Source organism: Orycteropus afer, unplaced genomic scaffold, assembly GCF_000298275.1.
Source record: "Orycteropus afer afer isolate SDZICR_OR568_19922 unplaced genomic scaffold, OryAfe1.0 scaffold00001, whole genome shotgun sequence".
In the NCBI taxonomy this organism is placed as follows: domain Eukaryota; kingdom Metazoa; phylum Chordata; class Mammalia; order Tubulidentata; family Orycteropodidae; genus Orycteropus; species Orycteropus afer.
This window is the reverse complement of record NW_006921588.1, coordinates 19,424,622-19,450,986: the sequence shown is the minus strand read 5'-3', so window position 1 is coordinate 19,450,986 and position 26,365 is coordinate 19,424,622. Positions and strand designations below refer to the sequence as shown.

Here is a 26,365-nt window from a genome sequence, read left to right as displayed (position 1 = left end):
CACTCATAAGAGTTAAGCCCTAGAAGACTGAGAAGCTGTATCAAGTATAGAAAGAACTTCCTAGATGTTCCTGGAAGCAGTGGCAGCATAAGAGGGAGGAGATGAACTCTGTCACCAGATTTTCTGGCATTTTGACTAGAAAAAAAGGCTGCACCATTAACCAAAATTGCCCTACGAACAAAAAGACAATAAATATGACAAATCCTTCATCTAAGTAGAAATATCAAGAAGGCAGTTGAAATTACAGGTCTAGGATTTTGGTTCAGACATGCAATGCAGGACACGCTGGGATCAAACAGAGACTCCAGGGATGAGACACCCACAGATGAGCCAGAAGCACTCTGAGGACAAAATGTGTGAGAACACATAATAGTAGGCACATTTTAATACGAGTTCTAAGACAACTCAGAGTGACAGCATAGGATAACATCTTCAGTAGAGAAGACTACGTCTAGGAAAGGTTGCTAAGTGGTGTAAATATTGCAGAGAGAGAGAAGGTAAGAGATGCAGACTGAGAAAAACATCATTTGATTGGATCACTGGGAGCCTACTGTCAACTTCCAAAAGAAAAGATTCACTGGAGTGTTGTGTAAAACCTGACTACCCAGTAACTGAGCAGCGAGTGATTAAGATGTAGGAACAATGGAAGTGGACCTCTTCAAGAAGTTAGTGTGGCAGTGAGGAAGGCTGGAGAAACCAGCAGGTTCAGAGGAAGTTTTTTGCATTTGAAGATACATAAGCATATTTATAAGTCAACAAAAAGGAACCAGCATACAATTCTTTGTATAATTCTGTATTGATAACAGAGACTTAAAAAAATCATTTTAAATCCTTCTCAAAAACATTTTCTGAAATGAAAATTTAATATTAAATTATATGTATTTTATCATTTAAATATACTATAAACTTAAAAGAAATAAATTTTATTTCTAAAGGACAGTACAGTTTTTCTTACTAGACTATGTCAGATTTCATTTTGCTCTAATCCATCATGAGAAATGAAATTTTATTAACAATTGCTATTTTCATTCCAGAAAGATTACTCTGATATAAAGGATTACACTGAAGTAATAATGATGCCTTCTTCCCCACCTCTCCTACCCTGAAGACAAAGTATCTTCAGGGAGTTAATAATCTGTGTAATATTTTTCAAGTTGAAAAAGAGAAAAATTAGAAATAGTATTCCATTATTAATTAATTCTTAAAGATCTAAATTATTCTTCACAATGTTTTTTCAGGATAAAACATGCTTACTTACTATATACACATGCTTACATATGAATTTTCTGGCTAAAACACATGCAACTAACATGGAAAAACAATTAAACCAACCTAACAATCCTAAGAATGCCCTTTCAAACAAGGCACTCATGTTGGAAATAGGGTTTAACCACCAAATTAAAGAAGATATTTAAAAGATCTTTTATTAAGCACAACTTTTTAATACATTATCAATACAAATAGGAAAATGTCTCTTCATGAATATGATATATCAAAGATCTGAAGGGTTTCTCCATATTAACACAATAAAAATAATCAATTCTGAAGAAAAATTACACAGTAAAATTTCGAGGACACCACTGTCTACTAATAACAGTTGAAGCCACAGTCTAAATTTACTACATCACCTGGGGAGGAAGGGCAACCATTTTTTCTATAGAGAGCTCCTAAACTTTTATTAGCACCATTCCAAGCTTACTATCAGTTGTTCATCTATAAACTGTCAGTCAGATAAAGCTTTAAAGCAAGTTTTCAGTGCAACGTTTACAGTTCTTTCTTTTAAGATACTTGGAGTCTATGGTCTCAAAGCCTGTTAAATAATTATGCCTTAGTAGCTGCAAGGTGTTAACGTTTAGAGAAAAATGTATGATAAGAAGAAATGAGGCTTATCTTGGCTGTGAAATGTATCTTAATGTATTTTGTCTAATGCTGTACAGTATGCCAGCCACATGCGGGATTATGAACTGTAGATCTGTGGGGATCTGGTAGCTATTAGCTTTCTGTGGTCACCATGTCAGGATGTCTCAGCTGCTGCCTTTTAAGACTAACTAGTTTCATCCTGTCTCTGATGTGCTCTGCAGTAGAAGCCATGTCACTTGGACTCCCAAAGTACTGTTCAGTTCTAAAAGCAAAACAAACAGAAAAATCTCAATCAGATAAAACACAAATCCACTGACTGTAGCAAATGCCTAGGGAAACAAAAGTTACCATAAAAAAGTATCTATTTGATATGGCATTTGTGCAGAAATTGGTTCATTTGCAGACCATCATGTTTGAGCAGTAGTTAACTCACTAGGAAAAACATTTTTTTTAAAAGCCATAAAATATGTTAAGATATGTTGAGAAAAATATATTAGTGATGTAAATATGTCATATGTATATTACTTATGATAATTTCCATAAACCAAACAATGCAACATTCAAGATATTCTTTTTAGTTTTGGTTCCATAAGCATTCACAACCATGAAATTTGTACATGTGCTTTAAATATACCAAGCACATCACTATCTCATATAGCCGGCAACTAAAACACCCTTTCAATGTTAAGACACCATATGGGATAGTAATAGATAAAAATCATTTATCTTTCTTGCAAAGATACTGCCTCATTTTTTAAGATCAGAAAATTAGTTTAGAAAGCTACCCAGTGGGAAAACCAGTATTTAAACTTACGTTTTCATGCAGTCAATCCAGAGAAACCACCCATTTATTTTATTTTACCAAAAGAATGTACAAAAGATAAATATGAATAACCTTACAAAATATAATCTTGTCAAACAAGCTTTACATGATATAAAGAGACTATCACTATATTAACTATGAAAAAATATTAGACGCCTTTAAAAAACATTGAACTTAACAAAATATCTAAAATAGATACATATATTCTAGTATGAATAAAAGATGGAAGAAAATAACAGTTCCAAATATTAAAGGTAGGTGTTTGTAAAATTTGAAAATTGAACACTAATTTATTCTTTTTATCTTTAAAGTATGAGGAAATGAGACAGAGACAATTTGTGGAATACGGGAGGAAAATCCCAAGCAAAACTACGAGGGACAGATAGATGCTCAGAGTTTGACCAGAGTAGAATGAGAGACTGAATGACTGACAAATGGCTGTGAAGTGTAGAAATGGATGGTCTTAGAATGGAACAACCAGCAGCATCTCTATAATATTACTGGTTGAATTTATAAGTTTGGAGGTTTTATTCCCTTTTATTGCAGATATGCCGAAGGCATTTGACTGTTAACCAGAAGGATGGCAGTTCAAATCAACCAGCCACTCCTCAGAAGGAAGACTGGGCAATCTATTTCTGTAGAGATACCACCTTGGAAACCCAAGAAGTCGCTATGAGTTGGGATCGATTTGATAGCAATGAGTTTGGTTTGGTGTTTTTTATAACATGACTTTAGGCTACTTCTGATTGCTTGAGTTTAGGCAGGCCTAGACATTGTCTAAGATGAACTACGAATAGTGTTTTCTAGGAAATAAAATAGTAATGTCTCATTATCAATTCCAAATAATCACCTGTGGTTCACTGCATGGCAGATGTCCTTACTATATATCTTTTATGCTTTAAGTACTCTGCAAACATTGAGCTCATTTAATCCTTCTGTCCCCATAACCTAAGGAGGTATGAGTATTTTCTGCACTTTTACATAAAGAACTAAGACACAGAAAGGATAAGGGGGTAGAGTTGAGATTTAAATTCCAGACGTTTGATTCCAGAATTTACACTCTTATCCATTACACTAGGAGCTCTGGTGGCATAGTGCCTATGGCATTTGACTGCTAACCAGAAGGCTGGAGGTTCAAACCCACCAGCCACTCCTCAGAAGGAAGGTTGGGCAATCTACTTCCATAGTGATACCTCCTCGGAAACCCAAGGAGGGGTCGCTATGAGTCAGGTCCGACTCAACAGCAGTGAGTTTGGTTTTTTTGGTTTTATCCATGACACTGTAACACAATGTAAGGATAGTTGTACTTTTATTCCTTGGTTTGTATTCTCTATCATTTGAATGATCTACCCTCTACATTACCTTTAAACTATTTTCACTGAAATGGTATAGATCCACAGGGATGAAGCTCCTTTTGAGTCTTTTTATTTTACATCTGATTATTTCATATATTTACAATGGAATATTTGAAATGGGAAGAAACATGGGATAAGGACTCCAGTGGTTTATAAATGAAGATATTAGGATGCCATAGGGAAAGTGAAAAGAGAATGGATTTGCAGCCAGACACAGCTGAGACTATCTCAACTCCAACACTTAACAAGCTGAAAGCCTGAGCACTGCACTCAATTTTCCTCAGCTTCAGTTTCTTCATTTAAAATCAGGAATAATAATAGTAATACTTCAAAAAAAAGGTGAAGTGCTTAATCCAGTGTTTGGGTTATTATGAGGTCACTAACATTAGTCCCTTTCCCACCTCTTCCTTTCCAGAAGCCTAAAGAGGTATCTAACATGCCCAAAGTCACACTACTCACTTACATAGTTACAGCCACGGCTAAAACACCCAGTGTCACAATCTAGTCAATGATCTTTCTTCCACAACAAACTGTTAAGATGCAAGATATCTGATGTCAGCAAGTACCAGCTGTTACTATTACTAAGAGCCAGGTCTGGATTTCTTTTAATTTTAAACCAATTTATTGTAGCAATTGAAAATGTGCATCAAAGCTAATTTACATGGCATTTTAAAGATTTTTCTTTCTTGATTTTACTTTAAGACCTCCTAAGACTGTTACAAGAACTTGCACCATACCCATCAGGATAAACTACAGGAACAGTTAATCTATCCAAAAGTGATTTCCCAACTGCTTCAATCTCATCAAATTGTTCCTCATCATTAATAGCTTCAGGCTCTTCTGGACAGTCTTGCAAAATCTGCAACAAATAAAAGGGAACATCATTCAAGACACATAGAAAGGGAATCAAGCTCTTGCAAATTAAGTAGATTGAAAGCACTGTTTTATTTTTAGCATCTTCATGAACCTATTAAATTGGACAAGTTGTTGTTGTTGTTGTTGTTATGTGCCGTCGAGTTGAACCTGACTCATAGCGACCCCTCCTTGGGCTTCTGAGGCAGTATCACTATAGAAGTAGATTGCCCAACCTTCCTTCCAAGGAGTGGCTGGTGGGTTTGAACTGCCAGCCTCCTGGTTAGCAGTCAAGGACCTCAGGCACTATTCTACAAGTAGGCTCAAGAAATTTAAACAGAACCCAATGTATAATTTCTACTAATAAAGTAAAATTGGAGTAGGGAAAGATCTATGGTGATTTCTAAGAAAAAATAATGCTACACTACTATTTGGAAAGTAAGCTCAATTTGAGCTTAAAAAGTATTCTTTCATTCATTAAACCATCATTTATTGACATTTACTTTAAATATGTTTATTTAACAACTTGGGATATGAATGATATGGATTCTATCCTTAAGGAGCTTACAGACTTTCAAAAAATGACAAAGAAATTATTATTTAAAATATGTACTCAAAACATAACAGATATGATGACCTAGCTAGATACTTCAACAGTTATTTCAAAAACTGATCTACATTACCGATGTAAACTAATACAGCAGCTCTACAGTTCTTGATAATATTATTTCCCTCCTTAACTATTACCACCTTAAATTTAACCATAAGAAAGGACTGCGAAATTTGGGGAAGGAAAAAAAAAAAAGTAGTAACTTTTTTTTGCATTATACTTTAACAACTCAATCATGTTTACGTTTATTCATAAATGGACAGTTTTAATTATACTTTAAATTCTAAATTATATTTAGACATTCACCTAATACTATATAAGTTGCTTCTAAAATTGTGGTCATCTTTATGATTACTAGAATAAGCAGCTCTGGTAGTACAGTGGGTATGGCATTTGGCTGCTAACCAGGTTAGTGGTTCAAACCCACCAGCTGCTCCACGAGAAGAAGATGAGGCAATCTACATAAGCACAAAAAAGGTCATACAGCAGAAAAAACAGAAACATTACTTTTGGATTAAACATTCTCAACTACTTTCATGGTTACCAGGGATGAGAGGGGATGGAAGGGTGAAAAACGAACAGTAAAAAAGAAAAGAAAATTCTCAACCACTTTGATGGTTACCAGGGGCTGGAGTGGAAGGCAGGGTAAAAACAGAAAAAAATTAAAAGTAAAAAAATCTAAAACAACCTTGCAGATACATTTTCAAAACAATATCCTAACAAGTTATCAGTGGTGTTAGAAATCAGGTCAGGTCATTCTTAGATGAGAGAGGAGGGTGTGGGGGTGTGACTATAAGAGGGTTGGGGAAGAGCTTCTGGTATTTTTCTGCAGTTCCAACACTGTGCTGATTATACAAGTGTGTTCACTTTGTGAAAATTCATCAAGCAGAACACTTACGATCTGTACACTTTTCTGTGTTAATATACTTCAATAAAAATTTTTCACTTAAAAAAAATTAATAAACAATTTAAGCTATCTTGTATACTTTCATTCATCGTCATTAGGCTCATTTTAGACCAAATCACTGATCTGCAAAAGTTCAGTGACCAGCTCAGAAAGATTTAAATATGCACACTTCATAACAGATAGACTATATAACACAGAAATTGCTTAATTTCTGAGGTTCATTGCAACATTTGTTCTGTTCTACAGACTAGGTTATGTTTATGCATATCTCTTAAATGTAAGTTTTCATCATAAGAGACCAAAGCAACGTTAACTACATAAGAAAGCTGCTATTCAGAAAAGAAATATAAGACTTGGGTGCTATAAATTGTCACTGTACAGATTAAGAAAATGTTTCTCTTAAAAGTTTGCCCAAATAGCACTTCATATATCATTTTTGAATTCTGAGACTAATGACTTGAATTCATTGACTAGTAAATTTTGGAGTGAATCTTTAAAGAAGCTACATGAATAAAAATGTATTATTCTTATAGTTGGACAATCTCTAACATTCTAAAATAAAACACTGTCCTTTTTTAAACTTTGTGACAATTAGTAGCAGTTGCTGAAGCTGAACTTACTTTTCTGGCACAGTGAACAGACCAAAGTCATGACACCCTACAGAATAGAGAGCACATTCCAGGCATCAGGCTGGGTAAGGGGACAGCAATGTAGAGAGAGACTACCAGATGATTCTGGATTTCTCCAACACAGTACTCTAGAACTGCTATCAGTTATTAAGAGAATGTGACTTGAACCATCCAAGACAATATATATTACATCTAAATAAACTCTGGAACTAGTATAACTTAGGAAAAAACAAATGAACAATTACATCATCATATGACTAAAATTAAAGCACTTTAAACACACCAATATTATATGGTTGTTGTTAGGTGTTGTTGAGTCAGCTTCGACTCATAGCAACCCTGTGTACAACAGAACGAAACGCTGCCTGACCAATATTATAGCAGAAAATATTTTATAATATATACAGTAAATATTATTGACATTACATTTTCAAAAAACAAACCTTTTCGGCATTTGAGTGAAATGCAATAGCCATTTCCAACCTATGTACTCTCTCTTCAGAAGCTACTGTAAACTGTTTCCACACTCTGTTCAGTCGAGGAAGCGTATCCCCAGAGGATCGAGAAGTGCAGCGCAACGACTGGCATAGCACAACCGTGGCCTGTAGCAACTGTCTTCCATAGTCATAAGTGCTCTGAAAAAGAACACATAAACATGAATTTATAATAAAAGAATTCTGAAGAGAAGGATAAAGAGAGCATGGAGGAGGACTGCAGATGCAATTAAGTAAGATTACTAAAAATCAATGCTGCCTGCAGTGGCACTTATTACTACTAATTATTAATTAGGCATAAATAATGAAGAGGAAGCACTATTTCTAGTTTGCATATAATAAGTTTCTTTCTGGGTAAACTTCCTCATCTTATTATGTTTTAACCATTTCAATCTACTCAATTTCACTGGCCAAAAAAGATTATCTCCTCACTAATTGATTAAAAATAAATAAATAAATAAACCACCACACCCATCACTGTCCAGTCAATTCTGACTCATAGCGACCCCATAGGACAGAGTAGAACTGCACACCATAGGGTTTCCGAGGCTGGGGGCACTGGTGGTGCAGTGCCTAAGGCATTTGACTGATAACCAGAGGCTGGTGGTTCAAACCCACCAGCCACTCCTTGGAAGGAACACTGGGTAATCTACTTCCGCCGCGGAAACCCAAGGAGGGGTTGGTATAAGTCAGAAGTGACTCGACGGCAGTGAGTTTTGGTTTTTTTTTTTTTTAAATATTTACAGAAGCAGACTGCCACATTTTTCTCCCAGAGAGGCTGGTGGTTTCAAACCACTAACCTTTCAGTTAGCAGCAAAGGGCTTAACCACTGTGCCAGCAGCACTCCTTCAATTAATTAAACAAATAGGTGAAATGAGGTACTTTGTATTCCATATAGGAAAACCACAACTGTTATACCATAACTCAATTATTAGGGAAAATGAATTCAGATACTTTTACCACAAAAACAATTCAGAACTATTATACTGACCCTGGTGAGAAGAAAAAACTGGGAATTTTAATTTATTGATGGTAACATGTATTTTACATTAACTTCTATGAAAGAATAGTTGGATTACCCCAAATATAGATAACATAATTTCGAGGGAGCATACCAAAAACCAAACTCACCACCATCGAGTCGTTTCTGACTCATAGCAACCTCCACTGGATTTCTGAGGCTGTAAATCTTTATGGAAGTAGATCACCCCGTTTTCCTTCCACAGAGCAGCTGGTGGGTTTGAACCACTGACCTTCCGGTTAGCAGTCAAGTCCCTTTATCCACTATACTCCCAGCGTATTCAGGGAAATGAAAACCCTCTCAAGTGTACGCAGGCTAGTTTTGATACACCAGCTAACATTTTCTTAAGTCTGTGTTATTTCTGGAATAACAAAACTAACCTTCTTGGACTTGAAGGGTTAAGTCACAATATAATCATGCAGAAAGCTATTCAAAGACTGAGCTTGGAGAAAAGAAAGATAACCAGTTCTGCACCTGTGCAACATCAACAAATTTTCTATGCTTCTCCAGCAAAACTTTTGTTTCCTGAGCATCATCACCCAATCGGATGTGGGTCTTAAGTAGTGCATCCAGAAGTTCACTTAGCCATTCTACTGCCTAAATGAAAACAAGTAACAGTGATGTGGGATTCATAACTCACCATATCAAACATCAAATTTACAAAAAGAGATATAACAATCATGTGATTAATGAATTCATTAATTGTAACCTAGTTCTTAATAGTTTATTTCATTCAGTGTCAAACTACATGAACTAATAACCTTCTATTCCCCTCAAAATTTTTTAAATTTGAAGAGAAGACGTAGTAAGAAAAGCACTCTTTTAAAATGACTATCACATGATTTATATTAATAGAAGATTATGTGTTTTCAGTAATATAGACCTATTGGGATCTCATTATAGAATTTTTGGTACTATATAAAATCATAAATTCCTCTATATCAGGCTGAAATTACATTCTCTGATCGTAACTACATAAAGATATCAAATTGTTAACTGGCACTGAAAAGACCTCTTATAAGTGACAAGGCAATGTGCTATACCAGCCTATATCCTGAGATGTAACTGGCTGCCAAGTCAACACTACATAATAAATAATCTCAATTTCCAGCTCAACAGAGGATTTCATTGGGAATATAAGTTAAATAAGCTAACTGGTACCACAAAATTTTATTATTTTGACAGAATAAACTAGAACCTAACTTACTAAATTTATTTTCTCAGGGCCATATAAAAAATATACTTTCTGTTTATAGTAAAATGAAATTAATCTTTTATGTAATGACAATTACATACTGTGGTTGACCATTCCTTACCTGGGCAGCATCTTCTTCACATTTAAACAACTGCACCATCTGAAGCATCTTTAACCTTCGCACATCTACCATGTCTTCACATCTAATAAATTCAAACATAAATTTAATATATTATTTCCATTTTATTGATAACGCTTACAGCTGGTACACATGTATAGAGCCATACTACACTGTATACTAACATACTCAGTCCTACACTATGGAGACTGCAACTATGCTGTGTTGTACAAATTTTAAGGAGATCTAGATCTAGAGCTACGCTACATTAAAACCTCAAAATACCTGAATGATACTGAATCACAAACCCTCTTGAAGATAGCATGGATTCTGCAAAATATTGAAGCAAAGCATAAACACAATAGTACACTAAAACCCAGAAAAATCTGTTGCCAATTTGCATTCAGTGAACTTCAAACAATAAAAATATAAAGTTTCTTAAATACTAGAGAATGATGTTCTAAAGACTTTTTTTTTCTAAATTAACACTTTTCATTATATATATAAAACCAAAAACCAAACTCACTGCTGTCAATTTCGACTCATAGTGAGCCCTCCTTGGGTTTCCGAGGCATTATCTCTACAGAAGTAGATTGTCCAGTCTTCTTTCTGAGGAGTGGCTGGTGGGTTTGAACCACCAGCCTTCTGGTTTAGCAGTCAAATGCCTTAGGCACTATGCCACTAAATATATATATATATATACACACACACACACACACACACACATACATATATTTAATTCTGAATAAAAAAATTAAAATCCCATCTCTCAGTTCTTAAGGGGTTGGGGGAACCCTCCATTGATCTCTGGGTATAGAGAAACACAATTCAGAATATTTTCTTAGTTTTACTGTGGCCTGTCTAGATAACACACCAAGTAAACTTTTAAGGTTATTTGACCTAACAGCTCTGATTCATTTCTTTCATTCCCTTGAAATTCCATGTCAAGTTGGAAGGGGAAATCTTATTATAGTCTCAAATACCAATAACAAGTTACCCAGAAGGTACTGGGCTACACAACAGCTGATGTCCTTAAAGAAAGCGTGATAACAATACAGAAGCGGTTATCACAAGGCTATTTCTTACCACAACACCTTCAATAACAGCCCATGGCATAATGTTATAGTATAACTTAGTGTAAGTAATTCTGCAAAGGACTGAAGGAAAGTGATGATAATTATTTTAAATATCTGATACTAAAAAATAATAAGAAGAAACTTTACTGATGATGATATAATACATATATTTAACACGTTACATTGTCTTGTCCATGGGAAAATGTGCTGGGGAAAAAAGTAAGACATGGTCTCTACTATGAAGATGCTCATTATTTTGGAAGATGGAGTTTTAAATAAACAATGACAATACCTTATGATAAATGGTATTACAGAGATACATAAAAGTTGTTATGGGAACAGGAAGGCGTGAGTGACTAACTTGTTTTGGAAATTCAAAATGGCTTTCTAGCAAAAGGATCCCTGAACCTTGAAGTAGGAATCCAGTAGGCAAAAATGAGGCAAGAAGTACTCTAAGTTATGGATGCATGAAGCAGATGGTGCATTCAGGAAAATAAAAACAGTTACATGGTTTTGTGGGAAAGTTAGATAAGATTATGCAGGATTGGACTGTGAAGCTTCTTATACACTATTCAGAGACTGAATTCCATCTGAGAAAATAAGAAGTCATCGAGGAGGTTTTATATAAGGGAGTGATGTGATTAGGTGTGCACTTTACAAAGATTACACTCCTATACAACAGCCTGGAGAGCAGCAAGGCCAAGGCTGTTAAGAGGTAAGATCTAAACAAAGAAATGTGCAGAGACAGTACAACTTGGACATTTCATTAGATGGTAAAAGATGATAAGAAGGAAAGATTTTAGGATAAATCCCAAATTTTGTAGCTGGAGGCACTTTTAACCTAGTTAGGAAATTAAAGGAGAAGAGAAAGTTTGGGGGCAAGATGACTCCAATCCAGACATATTGGACTTGATAAGTATATAGCTATCCAAGTGATAATACTCAGTAGGCAAATAGAATGAGAAGTCTAGAGTATAGGACAGGGGTCTGGGGAAAGCCATAACTATTAAATCATGATCATCTATATATAAAAAAGTAGTGAGATTGTCCAGGAAGAACATATAGAAAGAGTGCAAAAATAATTTGGCTTTAAAACAAACCCTGAAAGCCTAAAACTGGCTAAATGACTTCAGTGAAGAAAAGTGAGAAGAAACAGTGCCAGGAGAGACATCATGAGGGTGTTTTCACGGAAGACAAGGTTGTCAGGGAGTTTTTCAAGAATGAAGAAGTCAGTTGTGTCCAATCCTACTCAGAGTAGTCAAGCAAGGTGAGGACTAAAAGTATGCAATGGATTTTGAGTGAGATAAAGTATTTATTATATTTGGCAATTACAAAGTCTCTGGTGACATTAGAAAGAGCAAATGCAGTGACATGGTGGGGCTGAAGAAGTCAGACTGTGAAAAGTGAACTGGAGGTAGCGAGGAAGTAGTATAAACACAGAGGAGAAAGGATCAGAACAGGGAATAAGAGTCCATGGAGTAAGGAGCCAGGAAGGTGAAGACATGGAGACTGGCTGGCTTTGATAAGAGAACTGTATTATCCTAATAGGTAAGAATAACTAATGAAATGGGTACGTTTGCAGATAGGAGAACAGGATGTAGAAGGAATTTCTGCCTCATGAGGTTTTATTGATGATGTTAACAATTTCTAAATGTGTAAAAGTTTCATATGACCATGCTAGAGGTAAGCATATGTGCATACATGATTTTACTCCTTCATTCTGTACTATTTCTCAGTTGCTACTGCAAATTAAGGAGACCTTGGGTGGTGTAAAAAGTTACATACTTGGCTACTTAACTGAAAGGTCCGGGGTTCAAATCCAGCTAGAGGCACCTAGAAAGAAAGGGCTAGCAATCTACATCCAAAAGATCAGCCACTGAAAACCCTGTGGAGCACAGTTCTAGTTAGACACATGTGGGGTCACCATGACTTGGAAGCAACTCAACGGCCACTGATTGGTTTTTTTTTTTTTTGAAATTACGAATGGACTTTAAAAAATCTTTTAAATTCTCCGTTTTATACCAAATGAAGCTAAACATCTTACACAGAGTCCATTTTTTTCTAATCCTTCTACAGCAAATATGGAAACAGGGGATGTGTGACTTAGTGGGTAAAAAGTTTCAATGAAAAAAAACAGTTCAATGGAGATGACAAATTTAATAGCAACTCTAAACCAAATAAAAATAGAAAACTGAAGTTCTCAAAAAGGATCTTCTTAAAGCAGGAAAGTTACACAGGCTCTCTTGGGGATATGAAATATGAAGTAACTGAGTATTAATGAAATGTTTACTACCAAATAGAAAGGGAAAAGATAACCAATAATTGAACAAATTATCATTATTTGTTACTATAATTATATAGAATAGTTATTAACCAAACCTATCATATGCTACTATATACCATAAAAACTTTGTATGTGAAAGTATATATATATATAGTACATAACTTTTACTTTTATGGATATTGCTTTCTTAATGAAAATTAATATTAGTAGTTAAACTTTGCCTTTGTTTCCTAAGCTGCATATCTTCCATCACTCCTTGTATGTGGTCCACATTTTCTTTATTTTCAATGGTTACATCCTTTCCATAGGCCCAAGATGCCTGATTGGAGATCTGATCTAAAAGACCTTGACCTTTTTCACGTAACCCTTGCAATCCCACATCTAAAAAAAGAACAAAAGTTAGAGTTTGTTTTAATCTAACTAAATCTAAATTGTGTAAGCTTAATCTCTTATATAATTAAGGTGCTTTTCCTCCCTCAAATAAATCCTCTCAGGATACACTGCACTTAAAGTGCAATAGCTTTGTACATTGAACTGTCTTAGGATATAGTCCTCTGAATATTTCAAGCAATAAAACTCCTTTAAATGTGGCCAAGCTGGAGTTCTTTCTCATGCCAAATTTCTCCCTAACAAGAATTTCCAAAAGGTAAATTTATTTAGATAATAATTACTTTTAAAAACTGAAAGCAGGAATAAAATGTGAGAATTTCTATTTTCATTAAAACATTTTTCAACATTTCCCATTTCTGTTTTTAAGTAGTTCAACTTGTAGGAGAACAAAGTAAATATTTTGTTTAAAATAAAAAACTCGTATTGTATATGGTAAAGTTTAAAAACTGTTAAGGAATATTCCTGTTTCCTGTTTCATCTTCAAGTTTTAAAAGAATTTGTGCTTAATTCACTATATCTTCAAACAAAGCAAGACAAAATGTATAACAGTTATAAGATTTCAAAGCACTCATACAATGTATGATCAATGCAAAAGGTAGCTGATCATTTTGAGTATAAGTACTAGACTAGCTTACAGGCCATGGGAAGCAATATTTAGGATATGTTTATAAGACTCCAAATTAGGTATGTACATAGGAATTATTTTTTTCTTTTTTAAAGGAAAAGCATGACTTAAGGAAACTTCTGACATTTAAAAATAAATTTCATTTGGCATATTAAATACTATATGTGTATTAAACAAATCATGTTAAAAAACAAAAGCTGTAAGCAAGTATAAATGTGAAACATGATTTTTCAAATGAATTCCCTGAAGTCCTTTTCAATAACTAATTCATTTAGTGCAATCACATATCACCAATTGCTATGAATTCTCTGCCTTAAATTCCTGCTTCCTCTTCTCCACTGGCCCTTCCCCTAAATAGAACCCCCTTCCCATTTTCATATCCATTATTGATCTCTCCAGTGATGATCTAGGGAAGCTCACTTATTTCCTACTCCAGAAAAATGTCAATGGGCTTGCTATTACATGACAGAACTAGCTTAATAAACTGGACTACCCACCCGTTGGAGAGTGTGCAACCCTGGCACTAAACCCAGTTGGGAGAAAGAAACATACAGAGCTAAATCAACTATTTTCTCACAAGGTTAAGATATAGCAACAGAAAAAACTATCGCATAAAACACATTTTTGATCATACAGCATTTACCACAGAACACTTCACAGGTAACTAAAGTTTATACATGCACTACAAATAACTGCTCATAGTATATATATGCAAGACATAGCACCTGTACATCCATCTGGGTAAACAAGAAAGGCTAAAGGCCCAATGAAGGGAGGAGTGACTGACCAACAATGAAAACTAAGTATTTTAGCATATACTCCCACGTAGGGACTAAAACCTTTTATACTATTTTTTCCTTGTAAGTAATCATAGTTAGTTCAGTGTAAGTTGACTGAATTATCTAACCACAGTAATGATATTTTAAATAAAAAAAGCCTTTATGTTTCAGCATTTTTAAAATCTGCTTACCAACACTTTTCAGCTTCTCTTCAAGCAGCTTTAAAGTTTGCTGAATCGATGCTCCATCAGCTGGTGCTACGTCTACGCACAACATCCCTAATAAGCCATCCAACTGCTGAGACAACTAAAGCAGAGGGACATCAAAGAGATAACCCTGATGTAATCGCCATCTGAAGTGTTTCATGGTGAACGAGGTGTATATCTAATGAGGTTACCACAATTGCACTTGAAAAGACTAAGCAGTTAAAAGACCAGGATGAATAATTAGAACACGTTACCTAAAAGACAGACTACACAGATGCATGCAACAGAAAGACAAAAAAGTGTATCCAGGTCAGACTGTAAAAATTATTGAAACCCCTATTTCAATCTGTGCTATAAAGCATAAACATTGAGAAATAACTGAATGAAGTATTAGGTTGGGACACATATTTAGAAAACAGAAAGTTAAACTGCATGCAGAATGGTTTAGAAATAAAAACTAAAAAATAATCAAAGAATCTTATTTCATTCATTTTCCCCACCAGTAAATTATTTTATTGTTCCAGGAACATAATTAGGAGCATGCAAGTCTGCAAAAATTATGTGTAGGTAAATGTTTAGATAATTTGAAGAAAAGCAAAGCAATGAGAGTAGACACTTACATCTTGGGCAACCCCATGAAATTCAAGAGCTGCTTGTAACAGATTTTGCCTAAACTCCAGCTGACTGGCTTGTCGATAACAAACATCACTAAGCTGCTGCTGCAATGACTTTAGTTCCACAAGATCTTCTTCATCCCCAGCATTCAAGAGTGCTGCAATTTGTTGATTGAGTTCCACATATACTGCAAACCATTCCTGTAATTGAGAAGTTGCTCAGTAAATTAACAACCAAATTAGTTCCTGGACGACTACATTATGTATTTTCTCCAGATAAACTGTGTAACAATTATGTTAGAGCCAAAAAACTAGAGGCATCTGGTTTGTGTAAGGCTATGGTCTACACAGTTGGAACCCCAACACCATCTTGAACCTTGACCTAAGTTCAGACACCATTTTCAGTTCTTTGTATTACTTCCCCAGTGTTTCTGACCTTGACCCACCTGTGTGACCATGATAATTCCAGGAAAACCTAGGGAGAGGCAGTAGCTATGATAATTCTGGGAACACTCAGGGAAGGGCATGTTGATCTCAGGAAGAGTATGTTAATAAGAGTATTAGAGCTTAAATTCTAAAGCACTTTTGTCTTTAGAACCAAGAGGGAGCGCTAGCTCCACTTTGAGTCTTGACATAAGTTCAAATCCACTTGAGCTCGTTGTGATCATCATACCAGCAATGTGGCTACACTTAGTAAGTACGGAACAAACCGAGGGAGGGGCAGTTTGTTCTCAGGAAGATTGTGACTGAAAGTTGATTATGCCCACACCAAGAATTAGGGAACTTGCCTGGGTGTGTCCTTAATGATTTATTAAAACAGCTGAATGCTATGTAATTTAAAGGTTGGGGTCCTGGAATTGTCTTGTAGCTACATTGTGGCTACAACTCAGGGCCTCATAGTCATAAAGCATACTCCCATGACAACACAGCCAGGTGGTCAAGCCCAGAACCAATCCTGTGAAACTTTTAATCTTCAGTTATATACGTATCCCAATCATGGTCCTTTCCTTGTTTCTGTAGTCCCACCTGTGGCAGTGATAAACTGACCTGCCACCAATCATGATTTGGTGCTATCATATGTAATTAGCCCCAAGGCCGAGACTCAGAGGACTCCATTTGGCTTTTGTACTATGTATATGATGATGTTTTCCTTCTTACTAGATGACTATCTTTGTTTTGTCTTTGTCCTGTCTAAGGCTTACTAAGGGAGCTCTGGTAGCATAGTGGCTACGGCACTTGACTGCTAACCAGAAGGCTGGCGGTTCAAATCCACCAGCCACTCCTCGGAAGGAAAATGGGGCAATCTACTTCTGTAGTGATACTGCCTCGGAAACCCAAGGAGGGGTCACTATGAGTCGGGGCCGACTTGATGGCAAACAACAACAACAACAAGGCTTACTAAAAGTGTCTTTACAGAAGATGTTTGATTCTGGGGTCATTTTCCCCCTAACACAGTAGGGTCAAAAAAAGGGGCTTATACAAAGAACTAGGGAACTTTCCTAGGCAAATCTTTTTAGAACAAAGAAGACATTTTGAGAAAGGGCAGTTACCACCCTTATCTTGTTCCTATTTTGGGTTATTGGACCAATGAAGACTCTTCTATTACTGAAAAGTTGTACCATTGATTAATTGAAAGAATCAATCACAGTGATTCAGTAATTTTAGCATGTCTACAAAAGGACGAAGCTTTTAATGATCTGTAATTTTCATATATACTGTGATATGGACTTTGTAATATTCCTTGGACTCTGTAGACACTGTCCTGATGGCATGTCTATTTCCCACCTTTGTTTTTCTTTGCTGCATATGCTAAATAAAAATCTCTTTTTTACTACAATAACTTCATGGTAATTTTCCCCTAGGACACATTCATAAAAAATTTTTAAGGTAAAATTATTTAAACTGACAACCAAAAGTTCCCAGCAACCAAACCCTACTACCGTCATCCTGAAAACTCACTGCCTGCCAATAGCAAAATCTCCTTGATACTCATCCTGGCCTCTAAATGTTCCCTACTCTTTCTTGAGCTAAGTGAAGCCTGTATACCTTCAGAGAAAACAGTGCTCCTGCAAACCCTCTCCAGTGACTATTGGTTTTGTTTCCACACCTGACATATCACAAGCCTGGGAGCTGAAGGACAGAGTCTTAACGTGTGAAAGATCCCCAGCTTTGGGTGGCTGGACAGTTGAGGGTGTGCTGGTATTCAATATGCAAAGATCTAACTTAAAATTAATTAAAATGTCATTTCCCATGAAATAGGAGAACAATGTGTAGACTGTTAGGTGAACTGGCTACAGTCAGTTAGTTACGGCTGTTCTCCAGGCTATCTTTGTTGTTGTTGTTATGTACCGTCGAGTCGCACCTGACTCATAGTGACCCCTCCTTGGGTTTCCGAGGCAGTATCACTACGGAAGTAGATTGCCCATCTTCCTTCTGAGGAGTGGCTGGTGGGTTTGAACCGCCAGCCTTCTGGTTAGCAGTCAAGTGCCTTAGCCACTATGCTAGCAGAGCTCCTATCTTTAGGCATACTTAATTGTGTGGCAAATTATTCTTTTATGGAAAAAAAAAAAAAATCACCCAGATTTCAGATTAAGACAGTAGGTAAGAAATCAGCTTGAAAGTTCATGTATCAGAACAGAAGCAGTCAAGATGGACACTGGAGTTGGTAGAGAGGCACAGGTGGTGAAATGATGGGTAGTTTATACCATGTGATGGGAAACCCAGTCTAAAAGGAAAGTAACATTGCCAGCACACTTTGATTAAAAAGGTGTATGTTTAGGATATATATAGTGGGGAGAAATAACTCGATTTTTCACGTAGACCTTACACTGAGCACACCAGCGGAACTCTATACCTGCTTCAGACTTCTGTTCCTACACACTGCTGCCACCCACTTAGTCCCACCCAAAAGACAAAATTGGACTTACTATTAAACTGAAATATTTTCAAATTTACTGTCAGTTACTATAATCATTTCCTTGGACCCTAATTTTTTTGTTGTACTTACCTAGTATTCAAGAACTAAACAGCATCTAATTTATACTCCTTGACAAAAATATACCTATTAGTTTCATTTTCTATACATTAGTGCTGAATATACTAATAAATTTGAGCTTATTTTTAGCTTTATATCAACATTTTGCTTTTACAAGTAATCTGAAATTTAACATGTAAAGGAGTACTTCAACACAAAATGATGCGTTAAAAAATTTTTACAAATTCTACCCTGTCAATGGGAGCTCTGGTAGCATAGTGCCTAAGGCACTTGACTGCTAACCAGAAGGCTGGTGGTTCAAACCCACCAGCCACTCCTCAAAAGGAAGATGGGGCAATCTACTTCCATAGTGATACTGCCTCAGAAACCCAAGGAGGGGTCACTATGAGTCGGGTCCAACTCGATGGCACATAACAACAACAACCCTGTCAATATACTAGAAATTTATCTCATCATTACTTAAGAGATTAACAATTCCAATAAATGTTTTAAAGTGTTGACTTAAAAAAATTCATTTAAAAGCTTTTTAATAAAATATTAAAATATCTTAAACTGATAAGCTTATACATTTAATCCACCATCAAACAATCTACTCCCAAGGTGACAATGTAATGTCACCTATTGGTGAAAACAATGATCTTTTACACCTTTTAGAACAGAACATTGCAAACATTAAAAAATAATGAAAATCCACACACCATTCAGCTCAATAATTATCAACTCATGGTGAATCTCGTTTAATCTATGCCCCCATCCACTCTGTCTACTCCTCCCAATTTTGGAGGAAAAAAAAAATCTGTGATAAGACATCAATGTTTCTTTTCTTTCAGGACCATGTGTATGAATGCAGATCTCAATGTATGTACCTATGTCCCAGGTATTAAGAATATAAGAATGAAAATATGCTACAGTTTAAGCATATCTATGAAATCAGAGACTGGGTATCAGTGATCTGTGTATTAATCCTAGTCCAGGTACTTACTCCTCAAAAAAAGTAGTTTCCCAGTTTCTTCATCTATAAAGTAAGGTGGTGGTATCAGAATGTATAAGTTCTAATGATCTATAACTCTAATTCAAAAGTTATGTAATTATATATTCCTCCTCAAAGCTGATTTAATAACCTTATAAGCAAATGTGATAGAAATACAAAAACATCTAAAACCCAGGAATCTCTATGTATTCCAGATGTAATTTTATTCATATTTATATGCAATAAAATGTACTTTTAAATTTTTCATAAACTTACATGCAATATGCATATCATCTAATTTCTAACTACAGTTATTCCTTTTTATGTTTTTAACAAAGTAAGATGAATCTTCTTCAAGATTCTAATGTGCCAGGTACCTTTATTAAAAAAAAACTTTGGGGATATTTTCGTAACATCCTCTTAGATGAAGTCTAGAATGTTCTACAGGAAATAATGGTTTCAAGAAATGAAACCAACCAACCAACCAGTGGTCATCAGTTTGACTCAGACTCATGAGATGATAGGGACCAATTATAGAAGATTGTTGTGCTACAGTAACATGCCCCAGAATGATACACAAAATTCAACTAAAGCACAGTCCATGTCTAAAATATGAACAACACTAAGTTCTTTTAAGAGTACCAAGAAAAGTCAAGGGGGTTATAAATTTGATATATATCAGTTGGTAATGATTTGTTTTAGGATACAAGAAAGAGCTATTATTATGTTAGAACCTGAGAAATTCACAGTATAGATTTTTAAATTTTGGGATTTCATTTTTTAAGTCTCTTGTAAGTACTAATTAGGAAAATTACAGGAATTTATATGTGCTATCTTTAGATGATTCCTATCTTGTAATATCTCATTTTTATATATTCCCTCAGCTAGATTACAATTCCCTTAGGTACAGTGTGCAGATGATCTGCCAATACTACTGATTTTTAAAGCTGCTTTGGAGAATACTATAAATAAAGCAATATAAGAAAATCTAGAAGAAAGGTGCATATTAAAAAGGAAAATAATTATGTTACATATTGTTAAAACACATCTTTAGCAAAATTCAAATTTATTCTCCAGAAGAGAATATTCAATTTTTATTCATTAGTTGAAATATATATTTACTAAAAGTACCCAACTTTTCATTTCTACTTTAACTAAAGTAGTTGATGGGAAAGGACAAAAAAAAAAAAAACCTTGCAGAAACAGACTGTTCAGAAGACCCTTAAAACTCATCTGGGCCCAGAGTTTCACATTGTTATCAACTAATTTTTAAGGCAGATCATCTAAGGAAATAGAAATTAATCGATTCAAGTTTTATTTTCCAACTGTCTATTTAATCCTATTTAAATAATTTTAAGAAATAATTTAAGAAATATGACCTAGAAGTAGGAAACTAATTGACCCACAAACTGGAAAGATGATAATTTTGAAATAATGAAGAGTTAAGCAGAAGCTTAACAAATACTCATTTCTCCATATAATATAAATTTTAAACCCTCTTAAACAATTATTATCAATGAGCAGACTGCATTAATTTATTTCCCAGTTTCATACCTGTTATCTGCTTGATTATTCCCTTCACAATTAAAAATGTGAAACCCTAAATGCAGATGAAAAAACATTCTGAGCCCTCTGTATTCACTCTCTGTCAATTATGTTAAATGCAGCAATTCTGGTATTACTCTCAGGTTAACTGTTCTGGGTGGCACACATGTGGAGTTGCCATGAGTTGAGTTGACTTGGCAGCAACTGGCATACACTCCTGATAAAGCAAGGAAAGGCTCCTTTCTGAGAACTAATGAATCGTAGCTTCTGTCTTGTGAACTACAGATGAAGGCTCTATATTTGTACTGTCATTCTTCTGTTATGATAGCCTTAAAATTTCACACCAATTCATTTTGATAAAAATACATGATTAAATTATAGGATAGGTAAAACCTAGTCCAACCTTCTAACAAGTACATACTTAGTCAAAGTATACTTTATGGCCTCTAAACTAAATTAAACATGCTATACTCTGTGCTCTTATACCAAAGTTTATGGCAATTGTTCATTATCAAGTATGCTACTAATTATGTACGTTAATAACAGTACTGTAACTTGCAAAGGAAAAAGCCTCTCACACTGTGCTGGCTCTCGATCTCTTCGTGCTTCTGCTGCAGAGCTTGGGAAGCCCTAATGGAGTCTCCAATCCCCCACTGGGCTCTTAGTTGTTCTGATCCAGGCCCTTCAAGCCAGTTCACAACCTATAAATGAAAGTTGGCATAACATTTTAAAATAATCAAAAGCTCATAAAATGTTCATTCTAATTGCTTTTCCCCTCCAAAAGTTTCTCCAGTGTTTTTTATTTAATTCCTTAAATTCTATCACATAGGTAGTAAATGTCTTTTGGAACTATGGAGCTGTATTATGACAAACTTTCCAAAACCTAAGTTGGAAGGAAGGTTGGGCAATCTACTTCCGTAGTGATACTGCCTTGGAAACCCAAGGAGGGGTCGCTAAGAGTCGGGGCTGACTCCATGGCACATAACAACAACAACAACAACAACAAAGTTTGGAAGAATGCACACTATAGTATTTTAGGCTGGCAGTTATCTGATAATCTGTCAGGCTGAAAGAAATTTGGAATGTTCCTATATAAGAGGATTAAAAATTAATTTATGATGACAAAGAATAAGGGAACTATAGGACTTAGAGTTGAAAGGGACATCAGAAATGACATCAGTCAAATTTCTTATCTGACACTTAAGAAAACTGAATTCTGCAGTGATTAAGTATTTGCTAGGACTAAAAGCTTGTGTCCTGATTCATAGTCTAATGATTTTCACAAAGCATTGATAAAATTAAGTAAATTAATGGATTAATATAAAGTAAAAATATTTCTCTCATTTTGGAAAGAAAATTAAAAACTAGAATTATACTACTTCTATACTCTCTAGGGATTTTAGGATTAACATTCAGACGCACAAGACCATGAAAGTTCCAGCAGTACCAGTATACCCAAAAGGATGCAGGATGGAGACTGTGGTTTGCCAGGAAGGCAGCACTGAGCATTCCTTTTCTGCCAAGTATCTGCAGCAATCCGGGAGTTCAGGTGTGAGGAGGTAAGGTCCATATGGGGTGGATGTGCAAGACACTAGCATAAAACCTATAGGGGCCATGAGTCACTAAACTCAAGGATGCCCAAAGTTACGCTTTCCTATCACACACTAGTAGTTTGAGTCTAGACAACAGTTTAGCACTTGTTGTTGTTATGTGCCGTCGAGTCAGACCTGACTCATAGCGACCCCTCCTTGGGTTTCCGAGGCAGTATCACTATGGAAGTAGGATTGCCCAACCTTCCTTCCGAGGAGCGGCTAGTGGGTTTGAACCACCAGCCTTCTGGTTAGCAGTCAAGTGCCTTAGCCACTATGCTACCAGAGCTCCCCAGTTTAGCAGTTAGGAGTCATTTTTCTATAAGCAATGTTGACCAGCACATAGCTGACAATTTTTTATTAGGTTTTCAGGAGAAAAGAGCTAGATACTAAGCAAAAATCAAATATTCATGCAGAATAAGAAAGGATTTTGTTAACTCTTCACCCTTACTCACTATACTCTGAAACTACATAGACACTTTGAAGTAATTTCAACAGAAACAATATAACCAACTTTATTTGCTACTAAATTCTAAAAAGGAACTCAAGAGTAGATGCATGCCTGGAAATGAACTCACCCTGTGGCTCAACTTTCAGCCAGATTGACCTACATGGTGAATAATAAAACCAGGGAGGTGGGTTCTCCATTTGAGATCAGTAAGGCAGCATTTGCCCAAGGCTAAAGCTTAGAAGACAGGAAGGGCTAAGAGAGTAGAACCAATGGAAACGGTAAACACAGGGCCCCAGAAGTGGGAAGAGTGCTGTTACATCATAGGGATGCAATTAATGTCACAAATCAAAATGTGTATGAAATGTTGAATGGAAGACCAATTTGCTTTGTAAATTTTCACTCAAATCACAATACAAATTTTTTAAAAAATTAGATGCATGGTTAGGTCCTAAATCTAAACTTAGAAGAGCTTTCAAAAAGTGAATGGAGGTAGTCTCTGCAGCAGTCGATACTATGCCCACTGGACAGGTTGACTTTAGAATTTAAAGACCCATAGTGGATTACCCCTGGTAGCATAGTGCCTAAGGCACTTGAGTGCTAACCAGAAGGCTGGCGGTTCACACCCACCAGCCACTCCTCGGAAGGAAGGTTGGGCAATCTACTTCCATGATGATACTGCCTCAGCAACCCAAGGAGGGGTCGCTGTGAGTCAGGGCCGACTTGACGGCACATAACAACAACAACAACCAGGTTAAAACATATTCATTTTAAAATCTAAAGTTCATATATTTTTTTTTGTATAATTGTAAGAAAAAAGTACATTATAGGGGAAAATCATGTATATTTCCTGCCATTAGCTTTTCACATGCGTAACTTTTTCAGGCGCTACTCCACATTTAGATGCTAAAGCCTTTTCTTGCAGTACAAGTCTTCTATCCTGTATTTTTCACTTAACATTAATCTATAATACTATAGTTACTTTCCATCATGCTACATTTATTGCAATTTTCAATGGCCGTAAACGTCTTTCAAGAAGGCTGACAGACTTCCATTCTACCCATCCACCTACCCTTATTAAGAGCTAAGTAAGTAATATACTATCAAACTACCTCAAACAAATCTGATACCTGCTTTTAAGAATCCAATTCTGTTTTTGGATATGAAGAATCCCTCCAATTTCCAGCTATTCTAAGTAAGCTATGAGGTAGGTATTTATATGTGTGTATAACTTTTCTCAATTCTTTATTATTTTCTTAGGAAAGGTTTCTCATAGAAATCTTACAATAGAGGTCCAATGGTGATGTACTAATAATGGCTGCTGATATACGTTATAAAATTGCTCTCTATAACACTTGTTTCTATCTGAAATGTCCAAGTAATGAGAGTTTTAACTGTATAATAATCTATACAAGGTATACAATCTATTTCTTAAAATAGTTCTGCCAGTTGGAAAATCAGAAATCTCTCAGGGTATTTTCTAAACTACTAATGAGACTGAATACATTGCAAATAACTCTTACTAAAAGTAATCTTTTAAAAAAAAATTGTAAAATAAAGGTAATGATCTTTTGTGATATATCTCTTAATGTTATTTGCTCTATCATCTTTTAGCACCTTAAATATTAATATATTCTAGCTTTTTCCTTCTCTTTATAAGGTTTAATAGCACATAGCAATGCTCTTAATATTTTTCAGTCACTGGAATGGCCCGGCCCAAAGGGCTGTAATGTTCTTTTGGCTAAACTGTTTTCAGAGTTTTAAGTTCATCTGTAGAACTGTATTGTCAGGTGCCCTTCAGAACACAATCCTTTGTTCCGCTATATCTCCACTTCTGCTTTAATCTTTTGTATAAGTTATTTTGGAGGAGCAGGGTACTAGGAATTTTCTGTTAGTCTTGTAGAAGTCACTAGTCTTTCACAAAAAAGGACAGATGAGCAACTCAGTGTGGAAAACACACTAGACATGAATCAAGTGTGAATGTGAATTCTGACTCTGTTGTTAATAGTTGCAAAACTCTGACACCTCAATTCTAAAATGGTGTTAATGATCCTATGGTGTAGGGCTGCTGTAAGGATTAGACCAGTAAAACACCTGGCATAGTATGTAATACTAATAATTGTTAGCCCCTTTGATTTTCCCACTTTTTTTCTGTAGCCTAGCTCTTTCTGTCTACTCATTCTTCTTTATAAAGTTTGTCTCACATCTGTTTTTAACATTAAGATTCTGGAGTTTCTTAAGGAAGTTCCTGAATTATTTTATTAAACTCTAAGATGCAGGTTAAAAATAAGAAGTTTTAAGGAACATTCTAAGCCAACTTTCCATTTCATTTTTGGGAATCAATTGTTTCTCATTTATTGCTATGTGTTACAAATACAGATGTAAAACACTGAGATCAAATGACTTAATTTTGAAAAATAATATAACTATTTCACTAGAAATAGCTAAATTCTAATAAGGGTGGCAAGCATCTCAAAATTTTTTAACTAATTAGTAATTTATTACATATTATTTTAAAAACTTTAAGATATCATTTAAAACATTTAAACTTCGTTTTGGGGGTACTCTAGAAACAAAAGAAATAGGTTAATATAAACCATGACAACTAGAGAAAAGCAATTCATTAGCATGAAATTTTCACAGAGACACAAATTTAAAAATAAATTTTAAACAAGTCCAAGAAATTGCCTTGTCATAAACAGACTATCAAGCATAATTCAAAATGCAGAAACAGCAGAAGAGAAACCAGATGATCGGGACATTCTGAAAATTAAATTTTTATGTGCTTCCAAAGACTTCTCCAAAAGAGTCAAAAGAGAACGTACAGATTGGGAAAAAATATTTGGTAATGACATATCTGACAAGGGATTTATCTCAATTTATAGAAAACTCCAACACCTCAATAATAAAAAGACAAACAATCCAATTACGAAACGGGCAGAAGACATGAATAGACACTTCACCAAGGAGGATATTCAAG

At 35.3% G+C, this 26,365-nt stretch overlaps 1 protein-coding gene across 1 annotated transcript in view; it reads right to left on the bottom strand.

Moving 5' to 3' along the window:
- Nucleotides 1-1,992: 1,992 nt before the first annotated feature.
- The window catches only part of SESTD1 (SEC14 and spectrin domain containing 1), a 122,946-nt gene continuing 98,573 nt past the window's right edge, over nucleotides 1,993-26,365 (bottom strand). Inside the window, exons 9-17 of the mRNA XM_007936793.2 lie at nucleotides 21,927-22,049; nucleotides 15,845-16,039; nucleotides 15,210-15,324; nucleotides 13,446-13,605; nucleotides 9,868-9,949; nucleotides 9,026-9,148; nucleotides 7,480-7,671; nucleotides 4,776-4,897; nucleotides 1,993-2,122 (exon numbers count right to left, since the gene is read on the bottom strand). Of these exons, the coding sequence (XP_007934984.1) occupies nucleotides 1,993-2,122; nucleotides 4,776-4,897; nucleotides 7,480-7,671; nucleotides 9,026-9,148; nucleotides 9,868-9,949; nucleotides 13,446-13,605; nucleotides 15,210-15,324; nucleotides 15,845-16,039; nucleotides 21,927-22,049 (1,242 nt within the window). The remainder of the gene's footprint in view (nucleotides 2,123-4,775; nucleotides 4,898-7,479; nucleotides 7,672-9,025; nucleotides 9,149-9,867; nucleotides 9,950-13,445; nucleotides 13,606-15,209; nucleotides 15,325-15,844; nucleotides 16,040-21,926; nucleotides 22,050-26,365) is intronic.